The sequence below is a fragment of the Pteropus vampyrus genome, unplaced genomic scaffold (genome assembly GCF_000151845.1).
Source record: "Pteropus vampyrus isolate Shadow unplaced genomic scaffold, Pvam_2.0 Scaffold6, whole genome shotgun sequence".
In the NCBI taxonomy this organism is placed as follows: Eukaryota; Metazoa; Chordata; class Mammalia; order Chiroptera; family Pteropodidae; genus Pteropus; species Pteropus vampyrus.
This window is the reverse complement of record NW_011888787.1, coordinates 7,174,854-7,193,842: the sequence shown is the minus strand read 5'-3', so window position 1 is coordinate 7,193,842 and position 18,989 is coordinate 7,174,854. Positions and strand designations below refer to the sequence as shown.

Genomic DNA, 18,989 nt, shown 5'->3' with positions numbered 1-18,989 from the left:
CTCCACGTACCAGCTGTGCGACCTCAATTTCCTCATCTGAAAAATGGAGATAATAGCACATTATGGGTTATGAAAATTAAGAGACAGTTCCTGTGAAACTATAAAAATAGTGCCTTGTACGTAGTATGTGCTTAGTAAATGTTGGCAACTGTTATCGCCAATATTATTTCATAGAACATGTAAATTTTATTTGAGATTTCTCTTTACTTCCAAACTTAGTCCTAAATCTTGCAAAATTTGGTAACTGTTTTATGGCTTGGAAAAGTGGCTTTAATCAAATTTTGTGTATGTGCAATAAAGTGAGCTTATAACTATCAGAGAAAAAACTTTCCATACAGACAAGTAAATAATCATAATACAGGTAATAAATACACCAGATCCATATATAAGAAATAAGGAACATCATCAGTTTCACCTTCTTTTACATTCCGTATCTAATACACCAGCATGGCTCCTGCACCAGATTATATCTGCACTCTGACCACTTCTTCCACTACTACTAGAGAGTGAACCTCCATCAGCTTTCACCTAGGATATTCATTAGTTTCTTAGTCTCCTTGCATCTCTCTTGTCCCATTACAGCCCATTCTCTCAGTAGCTATAGGGATTATGTCAGTCTTCCACTCAGCTCCACAAACCCTCCAGAGTTCCCCATCCCACTTGAAATAAAATCCAAACTTACCATAACCCAGAAGGCCCAAAATGAATGGATCCCATCCTTCCTCTTGATTTATCTCCTCCTATTTTTAGTTCATTTTGCAGCCATACAAGCCTTCTTGCTGTTCTCTGAATACTCCCAAGCTTATTTTTGCCACAAGAGCTTTGTACTTGCTCCTCTCTCTCTTTTTTCCAGATAATTAGCTCAAATGTCCTCTGACCTCCTACCAAAAAAAGCCTTTCTCCCACTCTCTTGCTCCCTATCCCCTTACCTTGCTCCACTTTTCTTCAGAACTTACAGCTGCCTGAAATTGTGTATGGACCTATACACTCACACTTCCCACTCACCCACTAGAGTGTTGAAGGCTGGGACTTTGCTCATTCTTATGCTCCCAGGGCCTGACACAAGTAGAAAATCAGTAAATGTTTTGTGGAATGAGTAAAAATTACTCCAAGATTATAGAGTTGCCTTTATAAAGGATATACTTCTAAGGTTAGTTGGGCTTGGCAGTTATTAAATGAAAGGCATGCCAGGCAGAAGAAGCAGCATGAAGCATGTTTTTGTGGGGGGTTTTTTGTTTGTTTTCGAGAGATGTAAGTAGTTCCATATGGCTGGAACGTAGGAGAATGAAGGAAGGTAAGATTATATTTGCCGAAACATGTAGGTTGTATTAAGTAGTGTGTTTTTCATAGGCAGGAGGGACCCTGCTGATGCGTTTTAAAGTCAAGTTTGCATTTTAAAGCATTGGCAGCTAGTGTGGAGGGGGCTAGGTTTAAGTGGTATTTGAGGAGAAGCAGAGAGACCAGGCTTTGGATTGTTAATGAGTTTAGTCAAGAGATGATGAAGGCTTGAAGTAAAATAGCCAGTTGGGGAGAGGATTTGTGTCAGCCTAAAGTAATTCTCTGGTGCTCTGGTTAAAATCAGTGGTTCTCAACCTGCGGCAATTTTTCCCTCCATGAAACACTTGGCAATGTCTGGAGACATTTTTGGTTGTCACCACCAAGTGGGAGTGGGGATGCTATACTGAATGCTTCTAGTGTGTAAAGGCCACAGAGATACTGTTGATCACTTTACAGTGCACAGAATAGCCTTCCACAACAAAGGACTGTCAATAGTCCCAAAATGTCAGTGGTACTGAGGTTGGGAAACCCTGATTTAATGAAAGAATTTTGAGCATGATTCTCAGATTTCAGAAGTTGGTGGGGTAGCTAATCCATTGGGAGGCAGAAATAGTATTAAAAAGACAAGCAATGAACCAAAATCAGTGAAATAATATAAATTCTTACGTTGCAAGGGGATACAGATAGAGAGAATGGGGAAGTAAGGGACAAAAACATACTGAATATTCAAGGGAGGCTAAGCTTGACAGCAGATATGAAAAAGACTAGAGGATTTTATTACATTAGAAATGTAATGAGACACCAATATGCTGTAACTGCTAAAAATGCAATCTTAGTCTACTCTAATACAAGATTAATAAGCAAATCAGTTGAACTATTACTAGTGTAATAGTTCAAGCCCAATAATGGCAATAGCAAGTTCAAAATATGTATTTGTAGAATCATTGATTTGGTCAAGCTATATTTAGAGTATTATGCTCAGTTCTGTATACCTCATTTTTGTAAACAAAACCAGAGAGCTCCTTGTGGTAGACAGGATTGTGAGGGGAAGAGGTGTTTAACATGGATATAAGAGCATTATCTTCCTTTCAGAGAAAAATAAAATTAGAACCAATGGATGGAGGTTTCAAGAATCTATGTAGCAATTCAAGTCAAAGGTGAACATAATTAGAGCTATCCAACACAGAAAAAGCATTTCATGTACTGATCAGAACCCATCACAGAGAATATTTAAAAAGGTCAAATTTCTTGCCATCAAGGACACAACACAGTGGACATGTATTAGCTAACTACTTACATCGAATTTTACCATGTGCCAAACACCATGTTTCAAAACACTTTATTAACTCAGTTAATTCTCACAACAGCCCGATATAGTCGTATTCTTTATTCCCACTTAGAGAAATCGGAAATTACAAAAGGTTAAGTCACTTGCTCAAAGTCAAGTGGCAGGTTTAGGATTTGAACCCAGATAGCCTAGTTGCAGGAATCTATGTTCTTATATATTTCAGTGCTAATAGTAGACAAAGAAAGTGCTAGACCGATGACCCATGAGACTTGGAAGGGATTCTAATATTGGGTCGGTTACATACAGCTTTAAGTAAGTCATTTGCCCTTGTCACACAGTTAACTGTTGGACCCTAACCTTCCTATTCCTGGTTTATTCTCTTTCTGTTATGACAGTGGGAAACTGCCTTAATCCTCATCCCCATACGTTGTTTCTAATTATTCATACATTGTATTCTCTTTAAAGAACAAACTTTAAATGTGTAAAATTACTACCTGTAGAGTATTGCAGGCAACAAGGATCTTTCACACTGGGCAGCCGAGTCTTGCCCCTGTACCACCTCTTCCTGAATATGGAGGGAAAGTTCGTCATGGGCTGATCCCTGAGGAATTCTTCCAGTTCCTTTATCCCAAAACCGGTGTAACAGGTGAGCGCATTTGCTTGATGTTTGATAGTATGTTTGGATGGTATAGTTTATGTTAACCTAGGATTTTAGTGGCCTCTTACCTCTTCCACATGTACCACAAAAATCATGCCAGCTGTTTTTAAAAGGAAATTGTGGAAGTGACCCAGTATAACAGTTGATTTAGTTGCTCTAACGTGTCTTTGGAATAAATGTGTTTGAGATTTTAACTTGATTTTGTAGCATTGTCTCCATTTGTTGGTATACCAAATTTACTGAATGCTTGCTCTATGCCAGGTACTGTTCTAGGCCTACAGTGGTGAACTAAGGTACCTACCTTCATAGAACATACATTCTATTGTAGGATAGACAGTAAAGAAATGAATAATGGTGTTGTATATATACTGTCAGGTAATGGAAAGAGCTGTGGATTAAAATAAAGCCAGGTAAAGCAATAGAGATTATTAAATTGGATATATAAGCATGAAAACAGAAATAGGGTCGTACTTACCATTTTCTCCCCTTTTAAAAAGGCGTAAAGTATTCTGAAACATAACATTTTTATACTGCAATATGCTTTCAATTATTGTTACTTAATCCTTACAACAATTTTATTTTTTTATTACTAGAAAGCCAATAATTCGCCAAGATCGTTCTCTTTTTGGTGACTGAGTTGTACTAGTTGTACTTGTCCTCCAGATAAGTTCAGTGTTCTTTCCATTCTTACTGTACCCAAATACTGCTATAACTGTGGAACATTGGAAACCAAAGATTTATTTTTAATCCTCCAAGGAGTGGCCTAAAATAGCACTTCCCTAACTGAAATTGCAAGAAACATTAGTGTCCTCCGATCTCCAGAGATGACTAAAATGTTACATATAGTAGACTCGAATCTTTGAGAAACTCTGGGTAAAATATATTTGAGACTGCAGTTCACCCTTGAGCAACAGGGGTTAACTGCATGAGTCCACTCGTACAGAGATTTTTTTTCAATAAATGCTCTAAATGTATTTTTTCTTCCTTATGATTTTCTTAATAACATTTTCTTTTCTCTAGCTTTATTGTAAGAATACAGCATGTATAAAATACAAAATATGTGTTAGTCAACTGTTCATTATCAGTAAGACTTCTGTTAACAGTAGGCTATTAGTGGTTAAGTTTGGGGGGATTCAGAAGTTACATGCAGATTTTTGATTATGCAAAGGTGGGGGTCAGTGCACCTCATGTCCCCACTCCCCCATCACATCGTTCAGGGGTCATTGTATAACGCTTTTATTTGCTTAATACATCCTAACTTCCTTTGACGACTAGTGTTGCTCAGAAACACTGTAAAATGTTGTCCTAAAGGCCTGCTTTGTTCCTGCTTAGCCTCTTGTGAGGCACAAAGGAAAATCCTAAAGAAATATACACCATGGTTTGTGTTCTTTCAGAGCTCATGTCCTGGTTAAAGAAAAAGTTTGCCATATTTGAAGCCTTATAATTAGATGCTGTAGGAATTGAGAATGCTGATATTTAATTCTTCCATACATATATATACTACTTTATAATTTTGGTTTTGTTTTTTGTTTGTTTTTGCTTATGTCCAGTATCAGGTTCCCATTCAATAAAAATAGGCAACAATGGATAGATTTTATTCTGACCAGTGTTCACATTCAATAAATTGTATATTTTCCTACACAAATTACTCGTGAAAGTTACCTGACATCTTTGTAGAGTAGTTGCTGTTTGTTGAGCAATTGTGCCAAGCACTTTACATATATTATTTCTCAGTTTTATCAACCCTGTGAAGAAGATTCTGTTCCCATTTTACAGAGGAGGAAACTAAGCTCAGAGAGCTTATTTATGTTGATGTTCCTTATAAGTTGCAGAGTCAGGTTTCCTTGAGTCCAGATTCTTGTTCTTTCAACTCTGTCATACTGCTTCTCAATCCAGTGTTCTGTCTTTGAATCTAATTATTTTAAATCGTTACTTTACTTTGCTATCAACTAATTAAATGCAGAAGTATATTTCTCTCTTCCCTTTTTAGACCTAGCATGTTCATCATAAAATAACTTTTTCTTCTTTTAGGACCCTATGTGCTTGGAACTGGGCTTATCTTATATTTTCTGTCCAAAGAAATATATGTGGTTACCCCAGAGACCATCTCTGCCATATCAACAATAGGGTTGCTTGTCTATGTAATTAAAAAATATGGTGCCTCTATTGGGGAATTTGCTGATAAACTCAATGAGGTAAGAACTGTAAACCTTATTTCCCATTTTAGGCTGTAGTGAAAGCATCAAGGTCATTAAGTGATGTTTTTGATGTGAATGTATGTATACTCACACATATATTCAATTAAATTAGGAATTAGTAAATACAATTATAGGTGTTAATATTAGTTACTAATTTGAGATCAGAAGTTGAGATAAATTTTTTTAAATCTACCAAACTTTCTTCAGCTTTTCCATAGTTTTGTTCATTCAACAAAATATTGTGTAGCTATTATGGGCAATTCTTTTTAAGGATTTGTGCATTTCTCTCTATATGTTTGTTTCTTCGTGGGTGTTTTTACGAATGAGGGGTAAAACTTTGATGAAGAATAAAATGAATCTGTTTTTATTACCCTTGGTGCTTTCACTGATCTTTGTTATATAAATGTCATAATTGCAGCAAAAAATTGCCCAACTAGAAGAAGCGAAGCAGGCTTCCATCAAATACATCCAGGATGCAATTGATACGGAGAAGTCACAGCAGGCACTGGTTCAAAAACGTCATTACCTTTTTGATGTCCAGAGGGTAGGTTTCAGAACTTTCTAAGGAAAATGAAATTACCTACTTGTGTGCATTTAAAAAAAAATTTAGACTCTCTTATATAAGGAGTGGTTGAATAGGTTGAGTTTATTTTATTTAGAAGAGAGAAGATATGAGTGTAGGCTGGCAATTACAGCTACTTAGACATTTAAGACGTATCAAGTAAGTAAATAATTAGAATCATTACTCTAAAATTAGAAAGAATAAAGTTATAAAAGAACACATTTTCAATCCATACAACAGAAAATAGTACTTAAGTTATAGCTGGTTAACAAATGACATTTACTGTCTAAGGTCATGGGCAAAATACATGCTTTTTATTTCATACATGCTTATACAAGAAAATATGATACCTTGCATTCCAAATTCACAAAGCAGATTCAGTTAGTAGTAGGATTTTTTACCATGGTCAGAGCATAATTAGATTCTAATATATTTAGTTTCTAAAACAACTTTAGGAACATGTTCAAGTATTTTGTTTTTATTTACTTTGAGCCCAGTACTTTATGCCTGATATTTACAGTGAAATGTCCTTTTGTTGCAATTTTATTTTATAGAAGCACCTTTGAAATGAAACATGAAATGCTAAGGTAAAGTAAGTATCTGAAACATTAGGGTTCTAGGCCAGTGTTTCTTAGTGTGGTCTCAGGATCACATGCGTATCAGTCATCTGGTGCAGGTTTTTGGACCCATTGCAGGACTGGAATCAGAACCTCTGCTAGGAACTATCCAAGAATCTATATTTTTTTGAAACAAGATCTCTAAAGATTTTTAAGCACATGAATGTTTGAAAACCTTAGAAAATTTTAAAACTTCTTTCCATGCTTATTTAAGTTATAACTAGAGAATGCTTTCTGTCTTATACATAATATGTACACACACAAAGTCTGGCTTTTGAAGATGTAACTTTTTCAAAAGAATCAAATGATAGTCATTAAAATTTTTATTTATTAATGGAATATTTATTTAATGGATATTTATTGTGTTCTTCCTGTAGGGAAACACAGGTCAATGCAGGGTCCTGGGAATACAGAGAACAAAACAAAGTCTGCCTTCATGGAGTCTGCTTTCTAGCCAAGGACTGAGAGAAGGACAGGAAAAAAATGGAGCAGATTTGTCAGCTGATACTAAGGGCTATATAGATCAATAAGTTACTATCAAAGGGAAGGAGATTTTAGAAGATGGGAGTTACTGTTTTTTGGGGGGGCACCCTAGAAAGGGCCTCTAACGTGATATTTGAACAGACAACTGTGTGGATTTCTGGGGAAATAATATTCTAGGCAGAGGGAAGAACAATTGCAAGGGCTCTAAATCTGGAAGCTTGCTTGGTATGGTTAAGTAAAGGTCAGGAGGCCAATGTAGTTCAAGTGGAAAGGGTAAGAGGGAGAAGAAGAGGAAGCAAGGTAGAGCGCGGTCAGGGCTGTATTATGTAGTCTTAGAGACGTCTGAGAACTCTGAATGGGAAAGAAAGTTATTGAAGCTTTTAAGCAGAGGAGTGATATCTCACTTAGGTTTTGAAGAGTCACTTTGATTGCCTTGTTGCTAATAGCCTTGGTCTTGTATGCATTGGTTTGAAATGCTTATGAGTAAGCAAAGTAGAGTTGTTAGGTAGACCATTGATTATATGATGGGGAGAACTCCCTACTGGGCACTTGGGAATCAGGAGCTTACAGGTGGCACTTAAAGCCATAAGACTGGAACACGAGGAAGAAAACAGGTGAAAATAAGGGCTATTTCAATTTGTAGTCACCCTACAAATTATAAAGGGCTTGAGAATTTGCCATAGGCTTTAGCAGCATGGAGGTTCTTGGTGACCAGAAACAAATACCAGAAACAAAGTTAATACATGCATTCCATGTGACACAAAAGGATAGTTACCTTAAGAGAGACCAACACCCCAGGACATAGGACATGGACAATTCATAAAAAAATAAGTAAATGTAAATACCTTCTAAATATGTAAATTTTCTCAGGTAATGACAATTAAAATTGATATCCTGCTTATCAGAATAGTGGAGAGTAAAAGGTTTTATAAACTTGGTCAGGGTTTGGAGTAATAGACATTCGTGTTGCTAGTAAGAGAATGAAGTGGTACAACTCTTCTGTGGCCATTGACAATGTTAATCACAGTTTAAAATGGATTTTTAATAGCACAGGCTTTGTAGCCTAAATTCCTTATATTCAGATCTTGGCTTCACAAGGTTAGCTCTGTAACCTTGGTCAAGTTCCTTAGCTTCTGCCTCAGTTTTTTCACTGTAAGATGATGTAACAATAGTAACTATCCCATAGTGTGATTGTAAGACTTAATTGAATTGACACACAGTGTTTAGAACATAGTAGTACTCAACAGATGTTAGCTGTTATTTGATCCAGCAAGTATTCACAAGTAAGTGCAAAGTTGTATAAAATATATGAAGTATTATGTATAGTAGAAAAAATTGGAAGCAACCTAATCTATTAACAGAGCTTAAATAAATTATGAATTACGGGACACCGATATTGTAGAATCCAATATAACTTTTTAAAATTGAGGTGGGTCTATATGTCATGATTAGTAAAAGTGGTGTGTGTGTGTGTGTGCATATACCTATATTTTGTTTATTAAATATTTCTGGGTGGGATCCAAGAAGTAGGAAGTTGGTGGCCTATGGGAGGGTTGGCAGTGGAGACTTACTACTGTATATATTTTTACCATATGCTGTTAGATTTTTTTACCATGTGTCTGTGTTATCTTCATATTAAAATAAAGAATTTTCCATAAAAATGCAAGAAAGTGATTGGGTATTCTAATTGGCAGAATCCTCAGAATGGAAATGCTCTTTCAACTATGCAAATAGTTTTCATCATTCTTAACTTTGCTTCAGAATAACATTGCTATGGCCTTGGAGGTTACTTACCGGGAACGGCTGCATAGAGTGTACAAGGAGGTAAAGAGTCGCCTGGACTACCATATCTCTGTGCAGAATATGATGCGTCGAAAGGAGCAAGAACACATGATAAACTGGGTGGAGAAGCACGTGGTACAGAGCATCTCTGCACAGCAGGTACATGATGTTTGACGCTTCTGGAGTTGTATTGCTATCTCTGACAAGCATCTGCTGATGGCTCTGTTAGGATAGGAATAGCTGGCAAGGAGTCTTTAGCCTAGAGTCAGTGGGGTGCCCCTGGTTCATTTTTCTGGATGAGGGCAACCTTGAAAATGCTGCACCACTGCCGTGGTACTTTTCTCCATCCTGGAAGTTTAAGGGTCTCTGACCACATATGTCAAAACAGTGGGAAAGATTGTTCAGAACACTGGTTGTGGCAGACTTGTGTTCAAGTTCCATCATTTGGGAGAAACATTAACCAACATATTTAATTTTTCTGTAAAACAGACTGGACAAGGCTGTATCTGAGTTCCTTCCGTTTAATAATTCCATGATTTTCATTCCATTTCTCTTTCTAGCCACCCGATTTATTGGTCTTGAACAGAAAAGAAATGTTTTATATTGTTTATCTAAAGTTGATTTTCTTTTTCGATGTTTTTCATTTACTAATTTATGCCACGATTTCTTCTTTCCCAGATATATAGTATATTTAATTTTTAAAATATTTAATATTTTTAATACCCTTTTAAATAAAAATAATATATATAAGAAACTCGATAAATACAAAAAAGTACAGACAAGGGATACAATTGTTTTCATTCTTAACATTTTTGTATTACTAATGTTCGTTAGGTTGGTCTTTTTCAAGCAGCTATTAGCTGTACAAGCTAACGTCAATGGCACGTGGTTACAGGAGTATCTGGCTTCAAACTCTATATAGGTTTCACTTATAAAAGCTATGAGCCAGAGGATTTTAACTAATTCCCTGGATTTGCTTAAACCAAATTGTATCTCCCCTTGTTAAATTATTAAATAATTCCTAGTAATCTATTATGTTAAGCCAGCAAGCAATCCATTTTGAGATTGTGTAGGGCCGTCAAGGTCATGTCGAAGGTATCTTTTAGAATTGTGGTATTTATACCCTTCTGTGATTTGGAAAGATCTAACCAGATTTCTCTCCTTATCACAGGAAAAGGAGACAATTGCCAAGTGCATTGCAGATCTAAAGCTGCTTGCAAAGAAGGCCCAAGCACAGCCAGTTCTGTAAATGCGTCTATCCTGATCGAGACAGCTAGAAACAGTTGACTGACTAAATGGAAGCTAGCCTATGGGACAGAATCTTTCTGTACTGCGGTCTACTGAAGTTTCATTTCATCTTACCTGAAAATGAAAAGCTTGGTTTCATATAGAAAGAGAATTAAAACAATCTGTTGGTCAGTGAGATGCTTCTTGTCCTTCTTGCTCTGCATTTTAAGTTGGTCCATGATCACTTTTGATTCAGCAGTTTGCTTTTAATAGAATTTAGTGCCTGACTAGAGACTACCAAGTTACAGTTTAAATTTGTAATTTATTCTACCATCTTGCAATAGACTGACGAAACAAGGTTTTTCAGATTGCATAATTTTCTGAAATATTATTTCAATCTTTGCCATATGGGTAAAAATTAAAGATGCCATTGAACTGATAATCTTGTTTATAAGGTTATTAGTGGTAAGCTATTTCTGGCTAATAGGTCATGGGAAATTTAAAGCTTTTCAGTATTCTTAAAATAACTAAAAGAAATTGTATATCAGATCATTTACTATTATCATATCTGTAGAAAATATTATGGACTCATAAAATCACTCTTAATAATCTGGCAGATAAATCAGCAAATTATGCCCTTCTGTAGGTTTGTTTCATTCTCCCATACTTGTATAAGGATTTACTTATATACAAATGGACAACTTACATTATAGGAAACATTTGAAAATATGTATCATGTGGGTAATTGCTATTTTCACTGATTTCCTAGGATTTTAATTTATGTAAATTTGACTTCATTATCCACCAATAAATTAGATTGACATCTTTATTGTTACTTAAAAGAGATTCTGATGGTTCAACAGAGGTTCCAAATTATTCATTTAACAATTGTAAACACCTAGTTTGTGCTAAGCACCACCCTTCACTGATCATACAGAGATAAAAATCCCTACCTCAAAGAGTTAAGAATCCACTAGAAAGGCAATAAGAATGTGTAATAGAATAGGCGTTAGCACAAGGTGAGCTTTGAGAGGAGAATGACAAACCATCTTGGTAGTCTCAGCAGCCTCATCGTTTTGCTTGTCATAACCATCAGCAGTCAGTCAGAGAAGCAACTCCTGGGATATGTGTTCATGTGTAAGGGGTTTGACTTTACATTGTCGTGGGAACTGACTAAGCAGTCTCTGTAAGGCTATTTTTGTTTCTGATGTAGGAACGTGAGGTCCACGGAACAGGCAGTTAAGAAGAGGAAATGGATGTAAAGTGGGAGGGGGTAGGAATGAGTAGAAATCACAATCACAAACTGAAATCCTTGTCAGTTTTTATTACCTCAGACCTTGATTGTCCTACAAAACCCCAGGCCCTTTATCACACACACCTAGTCCAAAGGTTAGAAAAGCTGAAGGCTGATCCAGAAAAAGGTTCAGAGTTTGCAGGTCCAGCTAAAACTAGGGGACTAACATCACAGCAACGTGTATGAACTACAGAGTGTTTGCTGCTTCACATCTGTCCTCTAAAATTTGTAATTTATTCTACCATCTTGCAATAGAGTGGCAGTTGAAATCTAAGAATCTCTTGTGGCTCACTCTTACTAGAACATCCGAGAAGCAAATTTTGTACAGTACAGTTCAGCCTAATCGAATTGACGTTACAAACCACCACTGTCCCATCAAATGTTAACCTGAATGAGTAATACTTAAAGCAAAAATCCTAGTCCCAGGAAGTCAATGAAGGCACCTAATTAAATGGAGATAGCAGAAAGGTGACAGTTTAGAAAAAGAGGTGGGCGTTTGAGAGAGGAAGTTAGCTAAGAGTGGGAATTAGAGTCCCGGGCAGATGGAGCAGCATTTGTGATTGTAGAGAAGTTGGTGTAGGAGAGTAACTTTTTAAACTCAAGAAGTTCAAGAGTAAAATATAAATAGGAGTTATATTTGGTCCCTAAATGCTATGCTTAGAAGTTAGATCTTGTTCTGAGGACAGAGAAGCCAATGAAAAGGTCTTAAACAGAGGAATGGTTAGATTCTTGTTTCAGAAAAATCACTAGCAACAATAGAAGATAGTTTGGAGAAGATGTTGCCTCATTCTAGCTAAAGGACATTGAAGATCTTAACTAAAGGCCTTCCTTGGCAGTGTGGATGGAAAGGAAAGAATTGAGACATACTAAAGGCAACATTAGTAGGATGAGTGGGGAGAATATGTAAGAAGGGATGAATTAAGTTGAGTCATGGGTTTCCTGCTTGAGAGAAGAAAAAGACTATTCACTGTGATTTAGAATATAGGAGGAACTGTGTTTCAAGAAAAAGAATGGGGCTAAGTATAGAGCCATGAAAGAACATTAGTGTTGGAGAAATGGCAGAAAAAGAGGATTCTGCAAAAGAGAGAACGGGCAGCATTGAAGTAAAACCAGGAGAGAGGATTGTCACGAAGTCAAGAGAGTGGAGTTTAATGTGGAAAGAGCAAATTTTTCGGGGAGATTGAAAGAACAGAAAGCGCCCATTAGAGTTAATAGCTCGAAGGTCTTTGGTGGCCCTTAGAGTGGTTATGGTTGAATGGCAGTGACAGATGACAGATTTTAGTGGTGTTCAAGGATTGAAAGGCAGTGAGGAAATAGACCAATGAAGAATCACTTCCAGAATGCCACTCATTCCAGTAGATACGAGATAGTAACTAGAGGGAGCCAAAGGTGGGCTCAAGGGAATGATTTAGGATGAGAGGCTTGAACAAATAATACCTGTGAAGAAAGAGCCAGTAAAAGGAAGAAGATGAAAAAGGTAACAGAGGGATGATAGATGTAAAATCCTTAAGCTGGAGTATGATATTCAGATGACAAGTTGAGGAATTAGCCTTCAACAGAAGGGAAACTTCCATTAAAGCAAGAAAGATAAGGATGGACTTTGAAAGAATGAAGTTTTTCAATGGGGAAACAGCTCATTCAGCAATCATTTATAAAAATTACAGTGAGTCAGGCGCTGTTCAAAACTCCCTTGACACTTGCTTCTATATCAAGTGATATAGCAAGTAAGACAATATAGTGTCTGTCCACAGAGCTCACAGTCTAGCAATGTAGACACTGAACAATATGTGTTCCTAATATTCCAACTATGGGGTGATAGGGGCCTATATAATAAGTGAATTTAATCTAGTACAGGAGACCGTGAAAGTTCTTCTGGAACAAATCATACTTAAATTGATATCTGAAGGATAAAGAGATGGTAAAACCTCTATACAAAGACCCCGAGATGAGAGAGAGCCTGGCACCTTGAAAAACAGCACTGGAGCATAGAAAGGGAAGGGTAGAGTGCCAGGGATGATGCTGGAGACATAGCTTGTCCAGATTCTGCAGGTTTATGGCCTTTGTGGCCATGGTAAAGACTTATGTTTTTTAAAAGAATGGGAAGCCAGTAAAATTTTAAGTCGAGGAAAGTATGAGTAATGTATTAAAATACCAATCAGCAAACTCTTTTTCTTAAGGGCCAGATAGTAATAGTTTTTAGACTTTGCAAGCCGCATACGGTCTCTGCTGCATATTCATCCTTAAGTTTCGTTGTGTTTTCTTTTTACAACTCTGACCCTTGGAGGACAATGGAGGACAGAGTGGATGGCAAGAGCAGTTAGGAAGCAATCAATTGTCTAGGTGGCTTGAGAGAGAATGGTGATAATGAGGGAAAAAGTAGATTTGACATGGATTTTATAGTTTGAATTGACAAGGCTTGCGTATCAGGAGGAGAGTGGAGTGTGAGTTTGAGAGAAGTGTGCAAATTGTCTCTTAGGTTTCCGGCTGTGGTCGTACTGTTCATTGACAGAACGGATGAGAAGGAGCAAGTGTCAAGGGAGAAGGTACTGCATTCAGTTTTATTGACTGAGTATCAAATATCATATTAAATATGAATATTGCTGAATATGAATGGAATATATTGAATATGAGTAAATTAGATAGCCATATGGTGACATGTAGGAAATGAGCTTAAGCTCTGGTAAAGTTATGGCTAGAAGCATAAACTAAGGCATCAGTAGCACGTAGATAGTAAGTCCTGGGAATGGATGAAATAACCTAGGAAAATAGTATAGAGTGAGAACGGAAGGCTTCCTCAGGTCAGATGGAGATCAAGCAGGCAAAGGAGGAAAGTGCTTTGGAAACTTGCTAAGAGATCAAGTAAGACAAGGGACTATGTGTCCCTTCGACTCAGCAACAGCAAGGACATTGCTGCTCTTGGGAGTATTTTGTTCAAAAGCCCGGCTATAAGGAGGAGAAAAATAAAGGTGACTTCTAGGACCTGAGGACAGACTCCAGCTGAAAGCCAGTAAGAAGCTGGGGCCCTCAGTCATAGACAGCTGAAAGGAAATGAATTCGTCCAGCAAATAGGGAGTTTGCAAGAGGATCTGATGAAACCAAGGCCCCAACCAATGACCTGAACTGCATGCAGCCTGGTGAGACCCTGACGCAGAGAACCCTGCTAAGCTGTGCCCCACCTCTAACACACAGAAACCGAGATGATAAATGCGGTCCTTATTTGTCATGCTGCAATACAAAAGTGACATAGCAAGTATCCCTACCATTCCCATGTGTGGCATGGCTTTTTTCCTAGTTCACCCATTGTGGGTCCCCTTTCAGAAGGTCTGGTACAAATTCCCATCTTTGTGCAGGCTTTGCACTTGGTTTCCTGACCTCATACACAGAGCCTTTATTTAGACCCAAGCTCTAGGTCACCCAAAATTGGTGGCTATTTCCAGAGCAAACACCAGCTCCAGGTCTCACTCAGCTCTTCCTTTCTGACCTTTTAGGATTTCCAACATCTAGTTCAGCTACGCATTTTTAAATTACGGTGTTTGAAATGTTTTATCCAGCAGTTGGTGTTCTTTAACGAGATAATTTATTCAAAGACCTGATCTGCTGTATGTCTGGGGATTTTCCATCCGCTCTTTAACCCACTGAAGTCTTAGACCCCACCACTGCGACACCCAAGCTCCTTTAGCAGAGATTATGATCTCTTCATTTCCCCAATAAACTCGTTTCCAGTTGTCATCTTACTTGATCTCTCTCAGCAACATCTGGCACTGTTGGCCACAGCTTCTCCTTCCTTCCGTTCCTCCCTGTCTTCCAACAGCATATGTTTGCTATTACTGCTATAACTGTTTCCTCTCAGTGTCCTTAGCTGACTCCACTATTTCTGCCTCCCTCTAAAATATTGGTGTTCCCCAGAGTTCTATCCTAGGGATTTTTATTCTCATTCTACAAATTGTACTTGCATGATCTTATCCATTCCCATGGCTTCTACTATCACGTATATGCTGATGACTTCCTAATCTATATCTTAAATCATATTAGGCAAGATAGGTTAGGTTAAGTGAGATATGAAACTATCCCAAAATCTCAGTAATGTAACATGGATGAATTTGTTTCTTGCTCATAGAGAATCCGCGGCAGGTTCAGGTGACCCTTCAGAGAAGCTGTACTCCATATGATGACTCAGTCATCCAGCTTTAGAGCTTTTAACCTCACCTCGTCACAAAACCTCTGTTTTCATCACCCTGCGGGGAAGGAGTCCGAGGAGGTCTTGCTTCAACAGTCAAATGCTTTAACTAAAAGGGACCTACATCTCTTTCATTCATAATCCATAGGCCAGAACTTGTCACTACCCAACCACAAGCGAAGCTCTGGGACAAAAGGAGAGACAAATAGTTTTTACAGCACAAACTTAGATCTCTTCCCTGAGCCCCAGAGATGGCTACCCTCTCGACATCTCTACCTGAATGTTCCATAAGCACCCCAAACTCCATGTGTCCAAAAGTAAATTCATTATTTATGCCCAGTCCTACACCCACTTCTTACATATTGTCTGTTTGTCAACAGTACAATGCAGAAACTGGGAGTTATCCCAAGTCCTCTGTCTCTCTCACCTTCCTCTCACAACTAATAAATAACTCATCTGCCCTACCTCTTCCCATGGCCACTGCCTCTGATCACATCATCTTTGTTTCTTCTCTGGAGCTCTAAATACTAAAGGACCCTCTGCCCACTGCCTGGCCCTTCACCGGTCGCCCCTCTACTCTGTTGCCTAAACCCGCATGTAATCGTGCTACTCTTCTTCAACAGTCTCTCCATTGCTCCTAAGGTCGAGTTTGTTTAGGGACCTCCATCATCTGGTCTTGCCCTTCTCTCCAGCCTCTTCTTCCTCTTCCATTTCCTGTTCCCACCCCACCCTCAAAACACCAGCAATGGTGAAATATTTACATTTCCCTAAACATGACAAATCATGCCTTTGCTCATGCTGTTCCTCTGCCTAGAATACGCTTCTTTCCTCTATTTGCCTAGAAAATGTGATTCATCTTTCAAGGCAACTCAAACATCATCTCCTTTATGTCACTTTTCTTGACACCCACTCTCCCTCCTTATTGTGTAACCTGAGCCCTTTCCGTTTCAGTTTCCACTCCCAGCATAGCATCTATAATATTTCATCATATATATGTATTACAGAGCATAGCGGTGTGTTTGGGTCATAGTAGGTGCTCAGTAAATGTCTAATCATTCATCTTCATTCTAAACCTTGAGCTGCTGCCGTTTCCTTCTCAGGCTCTTCTTCCTCCTTCTCCCCTTTGGTGATATCTTCGATGACAGTCTTTGACTTTTTATCCTCCCTCGTTTTTGCTACTACTCTCCTAAATGTCTCTCAGATGCATTTACATCTATCTCTTCATCTCTACTGCTGCCTCCCTGGCCTCATGTTACTAGTAATTAGCCTCTCGACCGGATCGCTGCATTACTCTCCTCAACCAGTCTTTTCGTATCTGTTCTGGCTGCCTTCCAATCTGTTCTCTCCCCCCCAGTTTGCATTCTCTTTCAGAATGCAAGTCTGATCCTGCCACCCTTGCTTAAATACCTTTAATACAGATATACCCACTTCTCTTATAATAGACGAAAGCTCTGAGGGAACCGGCCCCTTCCTGCCTCTTCAACTTCATCCTTCGCCACACTCCATCTCCCCCAACACCCCAGCATCGCCCTCACACACTCCCTTGCTCTTTCGGCTGTGGCCACGCTAGCCTTTTCGTTTCGTTTGTTTGGACTTCCTACCCTCCCTTCTGGCACAGGGCTTTTGAATTTTAATGTTCTCTTTCCTTTGATCGTTCCTCCATTCTTGGTCTGGTGGAACTCCAACTCACACTTCAGACTTGGTTTGTCTTCCTCCAGGAAGCTTTTCCTGGTTCCCTCCCCGCAATGTGTTTGGGGGGTCGGGGAGAGGTTCCTGATCCTTCGCAATTCATGTAATTGCTACCATTTACCATTTATGTGGTAACAGCATACTTTACTAGTCTGAAAGTTCTATGGAAGAAAGAAAAGGCCTTTTTTTTGCTCACCATTACATCCTCAGAACTTAGACTCGTACATGGCACATAGTAAATGTTCAATAAATGATTTTGGAGTGAATGAAAAAATGAATTCCCTCAGTCACTGAGATTCAAAATTTTGATGTTATCATTGACTCAAACTGCTATTTCATTCCCTATATCCATGTTCCAAGTCTTACAACGTCCAATCTTATGACAGGTTTCCTGTGGGTTCCTCCCCGTTCCCGCTGCTCACGTCCTTATTAAATACCTAATATATAGCCCAACACTCCTAGCTTATTTTCTTGTCTCTCTCTCTGTCTATCTACAGTTTATATGATGCGGTATAACCTTCCTTAGAAGCCATGATTCTTATATCCCAATTCAAAAAATTCTAGTGGTTCTTTCTTAATACTTAAAATACATTTTTGGCTTGAATTTAAAGACCTTCACGATCTGGCTAAAATCCATCTACATAACTATTTTCTGCTCGCCTCACTCTTGAACTATGCTGGAATCTCAGAAATACATCACTTAAATCCCAGCAACCAGTCCAGGGCCTGGGCTCTCCCCACCTGGTCTCTCTCCTCCATCCAAACCCCATCCATGTCCAGGCCCCAGGCTCAGGTCTATGTCGGTGCCAGCTCTGCTGACTCTTCCCTTCTTCAGGGCCTAGGAGTCGCTCTGCCCTCTGGCTGAAACCCTTTCCCTGGGGCTCTCTGCTTGGTCAGTTCTGTCTCATCCTGTGGTTCTCAGTGTACAAGTCCGCTCCGTGGACGGGCCTTCCCTGGTCAGCCATTTGATCTAAAGACCTTTTCCCACCATTTACTCTCTAGCACGTCATTCTGCTTCTTTCCTTTGTGGCCCATAACGGGACCTGTATTTAATCTGTGGTTCACTTGTTTATCATGTCTCGTCTCGACTGGATGTTCGGCTCCAGGAGAAACTTTTCTGCCTTGCTCACTGAATTATCCACATCGCCTAGCCCGCTGTATGGTCCATAGCACTTAATAAGTATATTTATTAAAATTGTTTTCTGAATAAATAGTTATAAATGATTCGCCTTCTCTCTGAAGGGCTCTCCATGCTCAACACACTCAAAGTCTACGCAGCTGATACTTAACACTACTCTTCGGTTCTCTTTATCAACCTCATCTTCGTGGTTAGAATAAATGACACACTAAGATGTTTCGTGACAATGATAATGTCATATTGCTGTCACTCCCACAATATCTGGCACGGTGGTTAAACATTCAACATGGACTTAACTAGAAATAAGCTTGTCTTATCCCTCTATGCTCTGTGTTCATGTGTCCAAAGATATAAAAGAAGCTCACTGCTCATGGGATTAAAAATACAGAGTGTTGGCCTCAAAGAGGAAGTCTGCCCTCAAGTTTAGTTAAGATTTGCGACACATGGCTTGATAGTGACAGTGGCAGTAATTGTTTCGTCATTTCTGAAAAGTAGGAGTAGAGCGGAAGCGAGTGAACGGTTCGGCCTCAGACCAGGGCATCTTGTGACCAGACCGTCTCTTAAAAGGTAAATGCATTTACTCCATGCTTTTAACTGG

General features: G+C 38.6%; 1 protein-coding gene across 1 annotated transcript in view; it reads left to right on the top strand.

The window, feature by feature from the left end:
* The window catches only part of ATP5PB (ATP synthase peripheral stalk-membrane subunit b), an 11,425-nt gene extending 1,136 nt beyond the window's left edge, over nt 1–10,289 (top strand). Inside the window, exons 3-7 of the mRNA XM_011367274.2 lie at nt 3,067–3,212; nt 5,256–5,419; nt 5,841–5,966; nt 8,846–9,025; nt 10,038–10,289. Coding sequence (XP_011365576.1) covers nt 3,067–3,212; nt 5,256–5,419; nt 5,841–5,966; nt 8,846–9,025; nt 10,038–10,115 — 694 coding nt within the window. The 3' untranslated portion in view covers nt 10,116–10,289. The remainder of the gene's footprint in view (nt 1–3,066; nt 3,213–5,255; nt 5,420–5,840; nt 5,967–8,845; nt 9,026–10,037) is intronic.
* The last annotated feature ends 8,700 nt before the right edge of the window (nt 10,290–18,989 follow it).